Source organism: Nelumbo nucifera, chromosome 1, assembly GCF_055504915.1.
Source record: "Nelumbo nucifera cultivar China Antique chromosome 1, China Antique-T2T, whole genome shotgun sequence".
Taxonomy (NCBI): Eukaryota; Viridiplantae; Streptophyta; class Magnoliopsida; order Proteales; family Nelumbonaceae; genus Nelumbo; species Nelumbo nucifera.
This window is the reverse complement of record NC_142649.1, coordinates 170,293,493-170,312,256: the sequence shown is the minus strand read 5'-3', so window position 1 is coordinate 170,312,256 and position 18,764 is coordinate 170,293,493. Positions and strand designations below refer to the sequence as shown.

General features: G+C 40.8%; 1 protein-coding gene across 4 annotated transcripts in view; it reads right to left on the bottom strand.

Moving 5' to 3' along the window:
• Window positions 1-247: 247 nt before the first annotated feature.
• Window positions 248-18,764, bottom strand: part of LOC104596523 (Survival protein SurE-like phosphatase/nucleotidase) — a 128,287-nt gene continuing 109,770 nt past the window's right edge. For 2 of the 4 annotated variants that reach the window (XM_010257718.3, XM_088895206.1), the window contains 4 exons: window positions 11,323-11,409; window positions 4,508-4,567; window positions 4,309-4,423; window positions 248-568 (listed from right to left, as the gene is read on the bottom strand). In XM_010257718.3, coding sequence (XP_010256020.1) covers window positions 4,313-4,423; window positions 4,508-4,567; window positions 11,323-11,409 — 258 coding nt within the window. In that variant the 3' untranslated portion in view covers window positions 248-568; window positions 4,309-4,312. The remainder of the gene's footprint in view (window positions 569-4,308; window positions 4,424-4,507; window positions 4,568-11,322; window positions 11,410-18,764) is intronic. The other 2 variants (XM_010257719.3, XM_088895207.1) reach the window with 1 other exon arrangement.

Sequence of the window (18,764 nt, the reverse complement as noted above, 5' to 3'; positions counted from 1 at the left end):
GCAACCGACTGTTGCGCCAAAGTCCACCCTCAACTTCAAACATCATGCATTTAGATACTGAAAAACAAATAAATTGCGAAAGCTCTAGTGCATAATCTAATCATGCGGAGTATCACTAGTCACTCCCTTAGGTGGAAGTCATCTTATGCTGGCTCTGATCATATGAATATGAAAATACCAAAAGTAGATGTTTGGGGCACCAGACTGCAACCACAGATCCTGCTCCTGTGACCAAGACACTTGATAATATGGAAAATAAATATTTCAAATATCACCCAAGACAAGTATCAGACTATCAGTATTATAATAGTAAAGATAATTTGCAAAAAGTAGCCCAATTTGACAATCAATATGCAATCTATAAGAGTCTCTTCAATATTTTTAACAGAAAGTGAATGTTGCAAAATTTGACCCTGGAAATCAGAAGGCAACGGAATAACAACCAGAGCACAATTTCAATAAATGAAGACTGGCAAGGCCATTTCAGGAACTGCCCTAACTTTGTTCACGGCTGAGGCCATTTCAGGTAATAAATTCTCCAGGCTATGGCACTCCATGCACACCATTCCTATGATTCAAAATAAACATTCAAACAAATAAATAATCAAGACATAAAGAAATGCAATAAATGCATGCACATTTCAATATATTCACATATAGTTTTAGTAATGCCATACAGTATAAAATGCAATAGGGCATCATATCAAGAAGAGAAAGACCAAAAAGAATGGCGGAATTTCAGTAATGGGTCTAGACATAATTTGTGAAAAGATAAATCAAATAACTATAAACAAGGAACTTGCTCTCATTTGGCATAGAGAACCTACAAAATCTATATCTGAAAATATGCTATGACATTAGACAACAGAGCAGGCATGTAATGCACACATTTTGCATGCAAAGGAGTCGTGGCCATGTTCAGGACATGGCACGCATTAGAAATAGGCATAATATAACAGGTAAAAGTAGGTACTTGCTACAAACCAGACAAGTACCAGAATAAACAACTAGATACTTTGTCCTTTCTCCAGTATCAGAAAATAGTTATTGGCTGGGTGTCCTTTCTTCAAGTTAGCATTTATAATGCTTTGGACTCAGGCATTCACCCAGGAACCCTTTAAATTTTGACAAAAGGCCAACCTGAGCCCAACCAAGTTGCACTCCTAACTATTATATAGGCAACCTGTAACGAAAGTAACCAAGCATAATATCCTGTTTCATGGGCACAAACAAGTCCCTCAATATAATCAACACCAACAGTCTGCCATTTTCCTCCCTGACATAAGGAAACCATATCTAAGACATATCTCTTATTTGGTTTGTTTATTTCCTTAATAGAAGGTTTAGAACACTTGCACTAATTTTTTAGAAGGCTTCCTAATTCTCATTCATCAAAAGTAGCTGCAATAACCTAGACAACAACACCACAACCCGACAAGAAAAGGGGATAAGTGTTTTTCAAAGGAAGAATTTTATTGGATACAGGTAAAAACATTTTCTCTTTCCTTTATGAAATGGGAGAGGGAAATTTTTTATTTGGCTGCCCCATGTGGTCACCTACACTAACCACACTGTGTCTCGGCATGCCACATGCTGTCCCCCTACTAACCATAATGGAGAGATAGAGCTGATTTAGTGTATATTATTTAATTTTTGGAAAATATATTTCAAATAAAATAAATCATTTAAAATTTTCAGACCCTAACCATTCAAACATCTTCCTGTCACTATTTTCTCCCCCTCTTTTTCTGTTTCATTCATCTTCATCCTGAAGTAGCCATCCCCCCTCTCCCCAATTAGATCCCTGTGAGTTTTTGATGACCCAATACTTGGTCTCTTTTAATTCCCCATACCCTACAATTGCAACCCTAAGATCTAGAGCCATTCTCCAAGCCCTTGAGATGTGCACAATCAGCAAAACCAGATGACCAGCTGTGTTTTGATCAATTATGGAGTTCTATCAGAAGATCACACAGGCAGTAAATGATATGGAAACCATTCAAAGACAAGTAGTGAATTGGCACAAATTCCCAATCACAATAAGAAAGAATAATTAATAAACAAGCTGGAAAATTCCATCTCACATTAAATAACACACAACTCAACAAAGAGAAGATTGATATTTATACAAATCTGTTGCAGAAATCCCAGAAAGATATTATCTAAATTTTAAAAGCAAAGTTGGAAAGAACCCAAAACCTTCTTCAAAAAGAAAAGGAATTTTCAACCTAAACAAGAATAGACATTGAACTTGCCTCTGACAACAGTGAAAACAAGAAACCAAGTTCTGGCACCTTTAGCAATACAATAAAATGGGCAAGCAGATTAAGAATGAAGCTGGAACTTGGTTTTTGGACTTAGAAAAAACCTTAGAGACAGATCTAAGAAACCAAGAGGTGAGCAGAACAATGTGTTTCTTCTCTTCACTCGGCTGCAGTGGTGAAGATAGCATAACCAGGAGATAATGGTAGCCCTTCACAGAACAGTGGCAACTGGTGGGAGAGAGAATACTGAGCAAGAAAATAATAAGGGAAGATTGATTTGTAAATTTTTCTTATTTTAAATATATGTAAGAAAGGAGCCCAATGTGAAAAACAGAAAAAAGGGTCAGGAGAAAAAGAAATTGGCAATAGTTATAATGAGAACGAGAACCATTGAACATACATAATCATAGCACTAAGCCTCTAACACTTAATAGTGAATCAGAAATCACAACATTTACACCTCAGGAGGGAGGGGGGATTCCAAATTGCCGACCACACTGGCAGCAAAGATTTTCCCACTTGCACAAGAAAAAGCAGTCCAAAGTGAAAAACAGCAAAAGGGTCAGGAGCAAAAGAAATTGGGAACAGTGATAATGAACATGAAAACCATTAAGCATACATAATCATAGCTCTAACACTTAATAGTGTGACTGAAATCACAACATTTACACTTCAGCGGTGGACAAATGTATATTGCAGCAGTATGACAACCATTGAACATATATAAAATAGCTCTCACACTCAATAGTGAGGCAGAGGTCACAACATTTAAACTTGAAGAGGGGGATATGTCTAAATAGCAGGAACCTGAGATGGAAAATAAGTTCAGCCACAAATTAAAGATTCTCATGCAAAGCCACTATCTTCCCCAAGACTTGTAACCATGGCTCCAAGAGTATAAATACAATCTTATTGCCAGAAAAAGACTAATTGCAATATAACTTGAGTAACAGAGCCCTACATAATGAGATTGGAAGTCACAATGTTTAGAAAGGGATGAGTGCACGAGGCTTCCACCAATTTACAGTTTGGGGAGCCAGGGAGGGACAGATGTACGCAGCCTTAACCCCTGCACATACAGAGAGGCTATTTCCAAGATTTGAACCCTGGTCACCCAGGTCACAATGGAGCAACTCAACTGTTGTGCCTAGGCCCACCCTTTTTAGAAAGGGATGAGTATCAAATGTAAATAACTGAGATGGAATTATCAGGAAATTTGGAGTCAGAAGCAAAGTTCATCCATTAGTTCAAGGCCTCTCACACAATAACAATGTCTTTCCTAACCACCAAGTAAACATTGCATAGATATAGTACTCGAAACGGAATAGGAATTGCAATTCTGTAGGACTTCAATTAGGGGTGATCATAGGCCGGGCTTTGCACCTGTGATGAGAGCTATAACCTGGACCCGGGCACAGCCCAGCCGAGGTTCCAGACCTGAAACATAAGCCCCGACCTGGGCCTACATAGACCCAGGCCAGGCGGGCCTGATCCACACCTATGACTTTATGTATAAAATATTAAATATAATGTCATATAATATAATATTATTTATCACACTTTTTTACATCATTACTGAGGTATAAAGCATTGCTAAGGAATAGGAAGGGCTCTCATTACCCCAAATCACAAAAACACACCAATGAAAAACTAAAAACAAAAAGTAAATAGAGGTGTTCCTTTAAAAGAGAAAGAAGTAGATAATCTACATCGTATTATTTCATCATCTTAAGGAGCAAATTAATGGCAAGACTCATAATAAGAAGACTTCAGCAATATTTACCTACTAGTACCATATCAACAGGAAAAAACAGAAAAGAAACAAAGCAAATACAATAATCAATAAAATAAAGATCACAACTCTGCAGAACATGACAGTGCATACTAAAAAAAGCATCTCTGTTTTTTTGGTCGGTGGGAGACAGTATATCTACTCCAACCATTGGCAACTATTGAATGCTAATTTCATGGCATCAGGAAATTTATAGTACAATAGATCTGAGCTATATTTACTTAAACATATCAGAAACTGATCTGAACTCACATCACTATAAAGAAGATGAAGATGAAAATTCCACCAGGCATGACAGCCAATCTTTGAAATAGGATTGGCAATCTGTCTCTGCATTGGAGAGGGCACCAAGAGGCGTGACAGTAATCTGGAATAGAATCATGAAAACCATGTCAATTCTTGACAGCCTTTTTCAACCAATTACATTAAATTTCAATTGGAAAATACGCACATATCCTTCCTGAAGAGCTTGATGATCTGTATCTCCATCATCATACTGTTGCCCCTTTATCTAGAAAAGGATTATAGAAACAGACTTTTAGAATTCAGATGAAGAGTAATCATATTTTTATAAAAACCGTATCCTTCTAGTTAGATGTTTAATTAGAGACTAGTAGTTTTTCAACTTATTCAAAACTATTTGGCATCCAATAATGTCCAGGAATTATTTATATGCAAAAAACAAATTATTCAGAAAAAAAGGAGGAAACAGAATTTTGTGATGTAGGAAGTTCCTGGAGCCTGGGTCAGCTTCAGTTCAAGACATTAGGTCAAATTTATATGATAACCATACCTGATGCAATGCAGGGTTTGTGGTTTCTAACCTATGAAGATAAATGTGAAAATTTTTTATACCTTCTTCAGCAAGTTCCAGATTATTGGCCACTATATTTTCTTGGGAAATATATAGTCTGTACTCCTATTTTTTTGGTAATACAATAGAAACTGCATTGAAGAAGAAAAAAGAGAGCATATAAGAAAGGTGATCACAAATCCTCAAAACCTCACCCAGAAAAGAAAACAACCCTTCAACGTTGACACAAACCCAACTAAACTTCACCAGAAACTATACTTGATAATCCAGCAATTTCAAAATCTTGCAAATAACCCTCTTTACTTTTCTTAAAGACTTTCTTAACTTTCTTCACCTTTTTGATAGGTCCAACCCCAAACAAACCTTTCGGTCTGGTAAAAACACTTTCAACAACAGTTACTTTTCTGACTTCCAAAACATCTAACAACATTCAGAAGCTGACCAGAAATCTCCGACTCCTTACAACTAGGCTACTAGCATTAATTCTCTCTAATTCCAGGAATAAGTTCTTCTTAAAAGTCTGATCTGCATCTGACACCCCACCCTTAGAACCAGGATCCCCACCTCCAAATAAAGAAGTCACTCTGCCACCAACCATTTTCTGAGCTTCAATTAAAACTACTCGCACTGGATTCAAGATCAGGATCAGCTTTTTCCTTCCCTTATAAAGCATAACATACTTTTCCTCCAACTCTATAAATGTTTTCCTTGCAAATTCCTCCCCCACACCCCAAGGAAAAATAAATCCAACACTTTGCTTACTGTTGAGCAAGAGCAAGTGAAGAGAGGAGAGGAGAGGAGAGAAGAGAGGTGAGTCGAGTGACTGAAAGCCCTCCAGAACATAGGGGGCGAAAGAATGATTTTATTATTTATACTAGTACACTCGAACAATATAAACAGAGGAGAAATTACAACAGTACCCTTATGGTACTAAACCTGAATACATAAACAACTGTCAACACTCCCCCTCAAGTTGGAGCATAGATATCAATCATGCCCAACTTGTCACAAAGATCATGATGTCTGGAAAGGTTTAAACCCTTTGTAAAGATGTCTGCAAGCTGGTTCTTAGAATTGACATAGGGGGTACACACTTCGCCTGTGATAGCTTTCTCTCTGATAAAATGCTTGTCAACTTCGATGTGCTTTGTTCTATCATGTAGCACCGGATTGGCAGCAATGCTTATAGCTGCTTTGTTATCACAAAATAGAGTTATAGGTTTGGTCACTGGGAAACCCAACTCCCCCAACAAATTCTTTATCCACATGCCTTCAGCAACACCGTGGGCCATAGCACGATATTCAGCTTCAGCACTGGATCTAGCTACCACATTTTGCTTTTTACTCCTCCATGTAATAAGGTTCCCTCCTATAAAGGTGCAGTAGCCACTGGTCACTTTTGAAATAACAAACCAGTACCCGGATACTTCTTTAGATATCGGAGGATTCTCTCTGCTGCTTCAAGATGAGAAGACCTAGGAGCATGCATGAACTGACTGAGGACACCAACAGCATATGCAATGTCTGGGCGAGTCATAGAAAGGTATAACAATCTCCCTACAAGCCTCTGAAACTGTTTCACATCCTTGAGCGATTCACCACAGTTATCACCTAATTTATGGTTGGGGTCAATGGGAGACTCAACTGGCTTCACCCCCATCTTTCCAATGTCTTGAAGTAAATCTAGGACATATTTCCTTTGAGAAATGAAGATACCCTTCTTTGATCGGGCAACTTCAATTCCAAGGAAGTATCTGGCAGGTCCTAGATCCTTCACTTCAAACTGAGTGGCAAGAAAAAATTTCAATTTCTGAATTTCATCCTCCCAATCACCAGTAACAATTATGTCATCCACATATACAATTAGAGCAGCAATTTTACCTTCTCCTTTTTTCACAAACAGTGTGTGATCTGATTGACATTGCCTGTATCCTTTCTGTTGAACTGCCACATGGAATCTGCTGAACCAAGCTCTTGGTGATTGTTTCAGCCCGTATAAGGACTTCTTCAACTTGCACACTTTCTGTTCATTGCCTTGGGCTAGAAAACCAAGAGGTTGAATCATGTACACTTCCTCTTCAAGGTCACCATTCAAGAATGTATTCTTGATGTCCAGCTGGTGTAAAACCCAATCCAGATTAGCCGCAAGAGAGAAAAGGACTCTAATGGAATTCATCTTGGCAATGGGGGCAAAAGTTTCTGCATAATCAACTCCATACACTTGAGTAAATCCCTTTGCCACTAAGCGAGCTTTATTCCTTTCCACTGTTCCATCAACCTTATGCTTGACTGTGAACACCCATTTACATCCAACTGGAACCTTTCCCTTAGGAAGATCAACAAGTTCCCATGTGCCATTTTTGTGAAGGGCATTAATTTCTTCCCTCATGGCATTTGTCCATTCAGGAACTGAAAGAGCTTCTGCCATATTCTTAGGGATAGGGACACTGTCAATAGAGGTAAGGAAGGCACGAAATGAAGATGAAATGTTCTCATAGGAGACAAAGTTGGAAATGGGATGTTTAGTGGTGCACAATCTAACACCCTTCCTGTGAGTAATAGGACGGTCAAGATCATTAGCAGTAGAGGAATCATTTTCAATAGATTCAAGGACATCATTGGGAGCCAAAATACCTGAGTGAGTATGATCCTCCCCCGAGGATTCTGGTGGCACTGGAGGTACAGCTTCCAGATTCTCTACAGCTCTTGAATTTGGTTGGCCTTTGCGACGACGAGAAAAAACACGAAAAGGTGGAGGGTCAGGGAGAGAGGGAAGTTAAACCAGTTTCTTCTCATGCCTACACTCCCCCTGAGGAGAAATAGGATAGAAAGGCTCATCTTCAAAGAAAGAAACATCCATGGAGACATAGAATTTACGAGAAAAGGATCAAAACAACGGTATCCCTTTTGAGTGAAGGAGTAACCAAGAAATATGCAAGGGATAGCACGAGAATCCAATTTCGCATGGGTGGGAGACAGATTTTGGACAAAACACCGGCAATCAAAGACACGAGGAGGAGTAGAAAGAAGGAGAGCCTTATGAAAGAGAAGTTGATGTGGGGCTTTGTACTTTAACCGACGAGAGGGCATACGGTTTATAAGGTAAGTGGAACAAAGAACAGCTTCAAGCCAAAACCGTTTGGGAACATTCATATGAAGTAGTAAACCTCGAGCCACTTCAAGGAGGTGTCGGTTCTTCCGTTCGGCCACACCATTTTGTTGTGGTGTGCGGGCACAAGAGCTACGGTGAAGGGAACCATGCGAAGCAAAAAATTCCGTGAGGTCACTATGAAAAAATTCTTTTGCATTGTCTGATTGGAAAATTTGGATTTCAGTTTGAAATTGAGTGAAGACCATCCGTTGGAAATCTTGAATGATTTTTGGTACTTCTTCCCTGGTTCGCATCGGGTATACCCAAGTATATCTAGAATAATCATCAATGAGGGTAATGAAATACTTGTAGCCACTCTCAGATGGTAAAGTAACAGGGCCCCACACATCAGAATGAACAATGTGAAACGGAGATTCAGATTTACTATTTCTTTGAAGAAAATGAGTTCTACAATGCTTACTCAACTGACATGTTTGACAAGAAAAATCAGAAACAGACATTGACTTAAACAGTTCTGGGAATACAACTTTCAAAGACTCAAAAGACAAATGACCAAGACGACAATGCCATAAATAGACTTTTTTCTTACAGGTCTGACTCATAGACTGACTCATAGACTCTATAACATGAAGACCAGCCTTATTCTCCAGCATGTAAAGTCCATCAGCCATACGACCCCTACCAATCGTCCTCCCCGAGGCCAGATCCTGAATCACAAAATCAGAAAAGAAAAAAGTCACTGAGCAATTGAAGGAATTAGTAACACTACTAACAGAGAACAAATTAATGGGAAAATTTGGAACATGAAGAACATCAGAAAGGGTAAGGCCAAGAGGAAGAGAGAGAGTTCCTTGACCAGCTATGGAAAAGTATGATCCATCGGCTAGTCTCACCTTGTCTCTTCCAGAAAGAGGGTGATAGGTTTGAAAGTAAGAGGACGTACCAGTCATATGTTTTGATGCTCCAGAATCAATGATCCATGGAGAGTCGGGGGTGTGAGAAGCAACATGGAAAGCAGTGGCAGGGTTACCTGACGTAGATGCAAATGAGGTTGAGGGAGGAGTATCCATCTGACGAATTGCTCTACCATAGAGCTCTAAATGGTCACGAAAGGAATTCATAATGTCCTCCCTCGGGTCAGGTCCAATGAGATGTGTCTGAGTCACAGTAGAAATGGGGGGCTGATTCCCCCGAGTAGCTATGTTGGCCATGTGATGTTTCTTTGTACTTTGTTGTCCGTACTTCTTATTCACCTCTGAACCTTGCTTCTTAGTCAGATCTTGAGCCCATTTTGGTTTCCCATGAAGATCCTAATAGGTATCTTTGGTGTGTCGGGGTTTCTGGCAATGAGTGCACCACAATTTTTCCTTATCTTCTGTTTTTTTCTGGAGATCTCCTTTCCGGGAAGAAGATCCCACAGCAGTAGATACACCCCCTTTTGCAACTAACACAACAACATCCCCACCAGGGCTGTTCATCAAATTTCTCCTGCTTTCTTCAGATTGTACAAGAGCATAGACTTCCTGAACAGAAGGGAGATCCTTAGAGCTGAGAATCTGAACCCTGATAGATTCATACATAGGATTCAAACCATGTAAGAACGCAAACACCCTTTGCTGGGAGACAAGCTGTCTGTACTTCTTAGCATCCTCATCACACTTCCAATCCACACTCTGGTAGTGATCCAACTCCTTCCAGACAGATGTTAAGTCAGAGTAATAGACCGATAAACACTTCTCCCCCTGTCTACAAGTAGAAGATGCTGCCTGTAGTTGATAAATTTTGGCATAGTGTCGCAATTCTGAATATGTAGACTTTGCTTGTTCCCAGATTTCATTCGCAGTTTCAGCCCACATGAAATTCTTCCTGATTTGAGGTTGCATGGAAACCAAGAGCTAGGACATAACAATACTGTTCTCCTGATTCCATCTATCATATTCAGCACTCCCGGAGGATGGTTCTTTTATCCTCCCATTAATATAGCCTATCTTCCCCCTTGCAGTGATGTATAATTTGATCCCTCTTGACCACTCCAGGTAATTTAAACCATCAAGAGGGACAACAGCCATGGGAAAGGATAGGTCACCCCCACCCATTCCATTCAGCATTGAGGAAACTCCAGATGTGGCTGAATCTTCACTGCCCATGATATCTGAATAAAAAGTTGAAACAACAACCAAAAAGGTACAGCCGTACAAGACTATTTCAGAGATAGGTTCTTGTTGCAGTACAAGAACAGGTCTGAATGACCTACTTAGTAGGGCTGATAGCTAACCAGTCAAGGAGATCAATAGGGTAGCCGAACAGTCAATTAATAAGATTAATGTTGAGCAGACAATTAGTCGGCTAGAACAGACCATCAACAGTCCACAATACCAACAAAAAAAGGTTCGAATACAGTTACTGTGTTAAGGAATACAGTCGCTTAACAGTAGGGCAACCGAACAATTCATCAGTCGAACAGACAACAGTAGGGTAGCCGAACAATCATCAAACAGTTCAGCAAACAATAGGCATCCAAACAGACAAGGATGATAGTACCTCTTTTAGTTTCAGATGATAATCTCCCTTATGGTAAACCAGAACTCCTTGACTGTAAACCAGAGCTCCTTCTACGAATCCTCAAACAATAGGCAGCCAAACAGAAGATGAGCAATACTTCTTTTAGTTTCAGATGCAAGCCTTTCTGAAGACAAAACACCCTCTACGAACTGCAAACAATAGTCTCTCTACAGTCGAGCAGACAGGAGGAGCAATTTCTGGGCTGGAAGACGAAAAGACTGTAACTTCTGGGTCGAACTGACTTCACCAGAACGGGAGTTCGATTGGAGACAGCACTGGATGCAACAGTAGTTAGCTTGACACCACCCTTCAGGCCTGGACGACTTGCTCTGATACCATGTTGAGTAAGAGCAAGTGAAGAGAGGAGAGGAGAGGAGAGAAGAGAGGTGAGTCGAGTGACTAAAAGCCCTCCGGAACATAGGGGGCGAAAGAATGATTTTATTATTTATACTAGTACAGTCGAACAATATAAACATAGGAGAAATTACAACAGTACCCTTATGGTACTTGTTTGCTGAAATAAAGCTGTCGAATGAGAGAAGAAGAAAACAGCCGAACTAATGTTACATAAGAACATTACATAATGTTACATAAATAGACCAGAATGCCCCTGATTAGTGATGGGACACCTAGTCAAAATAAACACTAAATAAGATTAGGCCCAGTAACTAAGGCCCAATAACTAATGACTTAAGACCCAACAAAGATAAACATACAAATTAAGACAGCCGAACCAACAGTACTAAACCTGAATACATAAACAACTATCAACACTTACCTCAACTTCAGTTTTCACCACTTGCTCCAAATCAATTGATCTTTCGATCACATGAGTTTCGTGAATAACTGTGTCTTCCTTATCTTCCTATGAATTAAGAGGAATCAATTTACCTAAACAATTTTTATGTACCTTCCCATTTGGACAAGGTTTTTGAGAGTAATACAGCATGCCTTTATTGCTACTCAAAAACAAGGTTCAAAATACTGAATTCAAACAAAATATCGGTTATTAATAGGAAACATGCTAAAAATATTTAGAACCTAGAAGTTTCATGTTGACATATTGGACTTACACTTAATATTTACTGACATAAATGTCATAAGAAGCATTCTAATATAAGTTTAGATTATCATACTACAAGTTACAATATGGAGTATAGAACAAAAGGTAAATATTAGTGCTTGTTATTCATGACCTAGGTATCAAAAGTATATATGCAGGATATGTAGTAGATAGCTTCATGATTGTTGGGCTCTTTGTATTTTCAATGTATGGCTATTAGTCAAACTTTTTGAACAATACAACAATATGTCACCTTGTTTTACTTCATTTAATATGAATAAGCCTTTTGTGACATCAGATCCATTTTCTTCTCTAAGAACCTAAAGATTGAATCATGGTCAATTGAATCAATGCAAGCCTTTTTTTTTCTATTTTCATTATGAGGTTCTCTGGGGAGTGGGAATTGATGTTGCCCAATCCAAGGTGTCCTGAACCGAGGTCGCAGTCAGACAATCCTGCCAACTGGCAAAGCCGAGGTGGAAGGACGAAGTCGCGCAGCAAGATCTGAAACCAAGAAAAAGGTCAAAGGCTCGAGGAGTTGTTCCCTGGTTAGGCACTTCAATGCACAAGTCATTCGAGTGGTAAGGGAGATGGCCGTGCCGAGCAAATGAGAATAATGCTGGTCTGAGCCAAAGAAGTAGTATGGAAGTCTAAAGAGTCAAAAATCCCTTACCTTGAGTGGAGGTTACCTATTTATAGCTGAAGATTCGTGTTCGATTCAGATGAGGCTTCCAGGGTTGTCAGGATGAGGTTGTTCGCCGAGGTCTTCGGGATAAGTCCTCTTCTCTGATGGAGTTGTCTTCCTTATCAATACATGGCCCTTCTTCTTGGTTGCGCTTATCCGTCCTTCGTGGTGTCGACGTGGTTGGGGAGATAAGATGGCCAAAAAGGCTGCCACATGGCGCCCAGGGACAGCTCAACCATAACCCAAACATCACTCCCCCAGTTCCGAAGTTGAGTGTAGTTCTCGGCCGCGGTTTGGCGTGGAAGAGCTCTGCGGTTTTCGGTTAAGGAACTTGAACTTCGGTTGAGCACGCTTTTCGAGTTGAGTGACCCGGGGTGAAGTCGGTTTGTTGGCTGAACTGACTGGTTCGATGTCCATGCTGTTTCCGAGACGGGTCAGTAGGTGTGCCATTTCGTTTCCCCGAGGCTACGTGTGTGTGGAGAGCGGAGGCATTGTTTCGTCTTCCCGAGCTGTTAGAGGGTGGCATTGAATTGACGCCGATCTGGGCCGTTGGGAGTCCTATAAAAGGGGAGTGAAGAGCATTTTCACTTTGTCATTTGCGAAGAGTGTTCTTTGGAGCTCGAAGAGAAGTAGTCCTCGATTGGTGCTTTGGTTTTCCACAATCCTAGTCTTCACTTTGGTAAGATGTCTTCTTCCTCGTCCTCTGATTCTTCCTGTTCATCTTCTTCTTTTGGATCCAGTAGTGAGTCCAAGCAAGGGTCTCTTATCGAGGCTACTGCGTTCATGGTCCATGAGGCTGATGGCCAGGGGGCCAAGGTCGATGGATTTGAGGGTGAGGCCATGGTCTGGGGGGCCGAGGCCGATGAAGTCGAGGTCGAGGTAATGTCTGAGGAGGGGCCCAATGTCCCTTCGCGTCTCGACAGCCGTTTTGGGTGGCAACGAAGGCCTTGCACACAAGTCCTTCGGAAGAGCCATGCAGCATCATCACGACTTTGAACCCTTTGACATGGTAGTTGGGGATTGAAGCTCCGTCATACTTCTCGAACTACGGAGGCCACCAGCCAGCCGACGAGAGTTCGTCCATGATTTCTTGAGCGAAGACTGACTCTTTCGCGAGTTGGCCGCAATGTTCTGCGGGCTAGGTCATTGGAGGAGCCATGCTTTTGTCAGCTTGGCTACGTTCCAGTTTGGCTAGGCATTCCTTCAGTTATTTGATTTCGACATCTCTATTGGCTGGGGCCGCGCCTGCAGACTTCTCTCCTTTTGGTATTGCAAGTCGGCCTCTGATTGAGCTGGATTTGGCGATCAAGATCGGCTGCTATGGTCGTCGGGTGGAATGGTGCGATTTGCTGAGGTCGTCAGGTGCGCGGGACCGGGCTGGAGAGTCTGGTCTTCTTGATGATTGTTGTCTTTGTTAGTCAAACCGAACCCTATGCCTGTCTGAGTGATGCTTTTTGGGGTCCTCAGAGCGAGGATTATTCGTAGTAAGCGCCTGCGTGGTAGGGGGAACGGTCTGGGGGGCCTGTGCTGGCTACCCCATGGTTTCCATCATTGCAAGAATCTGGTCGACCTTCTACTACATCGCTTGGAACTGTGTGGGGTCAATTGTGGCTTGCTATTGGGGCTCCCGAGATATGGTGAGAACGAGATCCCCGAGATGGGGATTGGGCTCCAGAGTAGTCAGATGCGTTTCTTGGCATGGTTCTTGATTGTGCGGAAGGAGATTTGGGAATGACTTTTCGTACGTATCCCACAGATGACACCAATCTGATGCTGTCCAATCCGAGGTTGCAGTCAGATAATCCTGCCAACTGGCAAAGCCGAGGTGGAAGGATGAAGCCGCGCAACAAGAATTTACGAGTCGGGTAATGGATGTTAGCTTTCAGTTAGTAGCTGTTCCTTAGGTAGAGGGTATAATAAAGGAAGCGTTAAGGAGCCCTCAGGGTGACATATTGTGTGCATGCTTGCTTACCATGCAAGAAAGACACATTGGGTCACTCACTCATTGCGTTGTAGGCCAACCACCCTCCACTTTTAGGGCTATGGGTGGTTGGCTATGACTACATTCACTCACTCCTAGTTAAAACAAAATATAATGTGTTTGTTACTTTTGTTCCCCGGGTAGGCACGACCAAGTCAGTCGAATGGTAGGGGAGATGGTCGGGCCAAGCAGATGAGAATAATGCTGGTCCGAGTCGAAGTAGTATGGAAGTTTGAAGAGTCAAAAGTCCCTTACCGTAGAGAACATTAATGTGGTCCCCATTATGTTATTTATGTGGTCCTCATTGTGTTTGTTAGTTTATGATGGTAGTTAGTTTCAGTTAGTAGTTAATTCAGTTGGTAGTTATATTATTTCCTTTTTATTTCTTTTGCCATGTAAGCAGTAAGGGTAATTCAGCCTTTTCACCCTTTATTTGATTATTAATATAAATAGTAGAGTGGGGCAACAATTCTAGCCAACACTCTCTTTCTTAATTCTTCTCTTCGTCTTCTTCTCTCCTTCTCAATCTTTTTCTTTGTTTATTTCACATTGTACCTAGGACTGATTGCAGCCCTATTCGACTACTTGGTATCAGAGCCAACCTAGGAATTCTTATGCTAGTCTAATTAGGCCGACTACATGAGAACTTCCTAGGGTTGGAAGTTTCAGAAGAGATATGTTCATCGGCTGGTTCTTGGAGGTTGCTCGCAGTGTGCAATTGATGCCCAAGGGTTTGTAGGGCCTTGGAGAGTGTTCAGCGATCAGGAAGAATCAGAAGAAGGGAAGAAATCTCAGTTTTAGGGTTCAGACCTTGGTTTGAAGGTGGCAGCTAGACCTTTCTAAGTAAGTTGATATTTATTCTTGAGATCGAACCTAAAAAGAAATCTTTTTTATTAATCTGGGAGGTGCGGCTGAAAGATCTTTAGTTCTCTCCTGAGATTTTAGGGTTTCTTTTTTGACCTACGATCAGTTCTAGGATTGAAACCCTAAAGTTTATGATTGTTGCCAATTCTAGGGCAATAATTAGACAAGTTTCAGCATTCGAGAGAGTTTTCTGCTTGCTGGAAAACTAACAAACCTGATTCAATATTTTTGGGTGGTGGCCGAACCTTCTAGATCAGCTGTTAAGCAAATTCTAGGTGTAATTTCACCTGTTTCAGTTCTAAAAAAGGTTTTTTTTTTTTTTTACCTATAACTCGAGAAGGGTTGACAACAATGGATTTAAGAATCAAGGGGAAGGTTTTTTGGGGACTGGTGGTTCTGGTAGCATGCCTGAGAACAATTTTCAGATTACCACAGTCAAGTTTGACGGATCAAATTACTTGGAGCGGGCCCAATCATCCATGATGGCCATTGGGGGTAGAGGGAAACTGAATTATTTGTTGGGGGATGTGAAGGAACCAAAGAGGACCCAACCTATGCCAAATGGGTTCAGGAGAACTATTTGGTTATGACATGGCTGTGCAACTCCATGCAGCCACACATCAACCGAAACTACTTGTGGGCAAAAACAACTAAGGAAATTTGGGACATCATGAAAGAAACCTACTCCCAATCCCTTAATGTTGCTAGGGCTTATGAGTTGAAATGTGAAGTTAATAATCTTAAGCAAAGAGAGAAACCAGTTTCGGTTTACTTCTCAACCTTGAAATCCTTATGGCATGAAATTGATCACCTAGAAACAATTGAACGGGAAAGTTAGAAGGATGCACTGACTTGCAGAAAGCAAGTTGAAACTAAAGTTTGGGGGTGATAAGGAGAGGGATATGAAGGAAGATAAGAGGGACCTAGTATGTGAACATTGTAGGAAACCTAAACATACTAAAAACACCTGTTGGAAGTTACATCCACATCTGGTCCAACAAAACTCAAAAACAAAAAGGGAAATGCCAATGTGGCTGTTACTACTGATTGTGCAACCTCATCGGGCACAAGAGCCACATCCCTAGACACCTTAGCTGCTGTTTGGGCTGCTCTAACTCAGTTGGAGAGTGAAGTTGGTAATTCAGCACCATTATCTCAGTCATCAGTCACAACATCTGCTCCTCCCACTTCAGCTTTTGCTCACTCAGGCACATGGGCCTCAGCTTATCATGCTTCAGCCCTAGGTAACACTGAACCCTTTTGGGTGATAGATTTAGGTGCATTTGATCATATGACTGGATTGTCCTCACTGTTTACTAATCACTTATCATCTGGCAGAGACAAAGTGTCTATTGTTGATGGCTCTCTTGTTCCCATTTCTGGTAAGGGAGACATCAAATTGTCCAATGCCATTTCTTTGTCTTCAGTTTTACATATTCCTAAACTTAGTACTAATTTGGTTAGTAGCATTACTAAAACCCAAAATTGTTGGGCAACTTTTTTCCCTGGTCGATGTGTTTTTCAGGATTTGGACACAAGGAAGGTGATTGGGATTGGTCGTGAGACGAATGGAAAATACCTGCTTTGAGGGAGCTCACATGGGGAAGATAGTGAAGTTAAGAGGTCTTTTGTTTCTCAATCTATTGGTCAAGTTATGCTTTGGCATAATCGGTTGGGTCATTTATCTTTTAGGTCTTTGAAAAATTTGTTTCTTAGTTTGTTTGAGTCTATCCAGATGTCCAATTTGAAATGTGAAAGTTGTGAGCTTGCAAAACATTGTAGAACAACCTATTCATTGAGTAATAAAAGTAGTATTCCTTTTGAAATTGTGCATACCAATGTTTTGGGACCTTATTATATCACTGCTACGGGGGGTATAGATATTTCTTGTTGTTTGTTGATGACTATACCCGCTTTTCTTGGGTTACCTTATGCGTTCTCAAGATGAGGTTCCCACCTTAACCCGGATCTTTCACCAGATGATTTTAACCCAGTTTGGGGTCAAAATAAAAAATTTCAGATCCAACAATGTGAGAGTATTTTGCAAAACCATTAGCCTCATATTTCCTTGACCATGGGGTTATCCATCAGAGTACATGTCCTCATACACCTTAGCAAAATGGGGTTGCTGAGAGGAAGAATAGACACATATTGGAGGTGGTTAGAAGTATTATGTTTAAATCCAATGTGCCTTTACATTTCTGGGGAGATGCCATTCATACAGATGTATATCTCATCAACCGTATTCCTTCACGGGTTCTTGACATGAAAGCTCCATTCACCCTTTTATATCCTAATAAAGAGTTGTTCACTATCCCCTTTAAAATCTTTGGATGTACTTGCTTTGTTCAAACCCTTGGTTCTCATCGTTCTAAATTTGATCCTAAAGCTCCAAAATGCATTTTCCTTAGTTATGCACAAACTCAAAAGGGATATTGCTACTATGAACCTACTTCTAGGAGGAGGTTTGTCTCTAATGGATGTCACTTTCTTTGAGGATGTACCCTATTATCCTAAGGTTTCTCCTTAGGGAGAGTATTGAGGTGGGGGTTCATTCATTAGAAGTTCCATTACCTGTCCCAATCATTGAAGAGGAGTGTAGTGAGGGTTGTCCAAGGTGCTAGGATTTGATAGTTTATCACAGACGGTGGAGGAGGTTGATTTCGGTCATCAGCAATCCAGGCCAGCCCCAATTCCTTCTGTAGATCCAGATCCAGGTACCACAGTTCCTTCATCTTCCATTGCAGATGAGATACTTTCTTTCCATTGTTGAGCTTTCACCTCCATTAGATGACCTTGACCTTCCCATTGTAGTCCTTAAAGGCAAACGCCATTGTACCTCATCTACAGCTCACTGTATTCTCAGTTCTTGTCTTATGATCATTTGTCTCCATCATACAAGTACTTTTTGGCATCCATTGCTGCTATCCCCATTCCCAGAACAATGTAGGAAGCCTTGTCAGTACCTAAATGGAAGGATGCAATGAAGGTAGGAATAGATGCACTTCTAAAGAATAATACGTGGGAGCTAGTTCATCAACGTAAAGGGAAGAAGCCAGTTGGATGTAGATGGGTGTTTACTATGAAGCATAATGTTGATGGTTCCATTGAAAGGTATAAGGCCAAATTAGTTGCAAAGGGATTTACTCAGACATATGGCATAGACTACTTGGAGACTTTTGCACCAGTAGCAAAGATGAACACTATCAGAGTTTTATTATCTCTTGTAGCCAGTTACTCATGGCCTTTGTTTTAGATGGATGTTAAAAACGCCTTCCTCAATGGAGACTTGCAAGAAGAAGTGTGCATGCAGTTGCCTCCTGGATTTTATAGTGTTGAAATAGGAAAGAAGGTTTGCTGACTGAATAAGGCCTTATATGGACTGAAACAGTCTCCTAGAGCCTAGTTTGATAGATTCAGACAAGCTCTTGAAAATTTTGGCTATGTGCAGGCCCAGTCAAATCACACTCTATTTATTAAGAAAGTGGATTCTTCCTTAGCACTACTTACTGTATATGTGGATAATATTGTAGTGACAGGAAGTGATACCCGTGAGGTTGAGTCTCTTAAGCAACTCCTTTATCAAGAGTTTGAGGTCAAAGACTTGGGAAAGCTATGATATTTCTT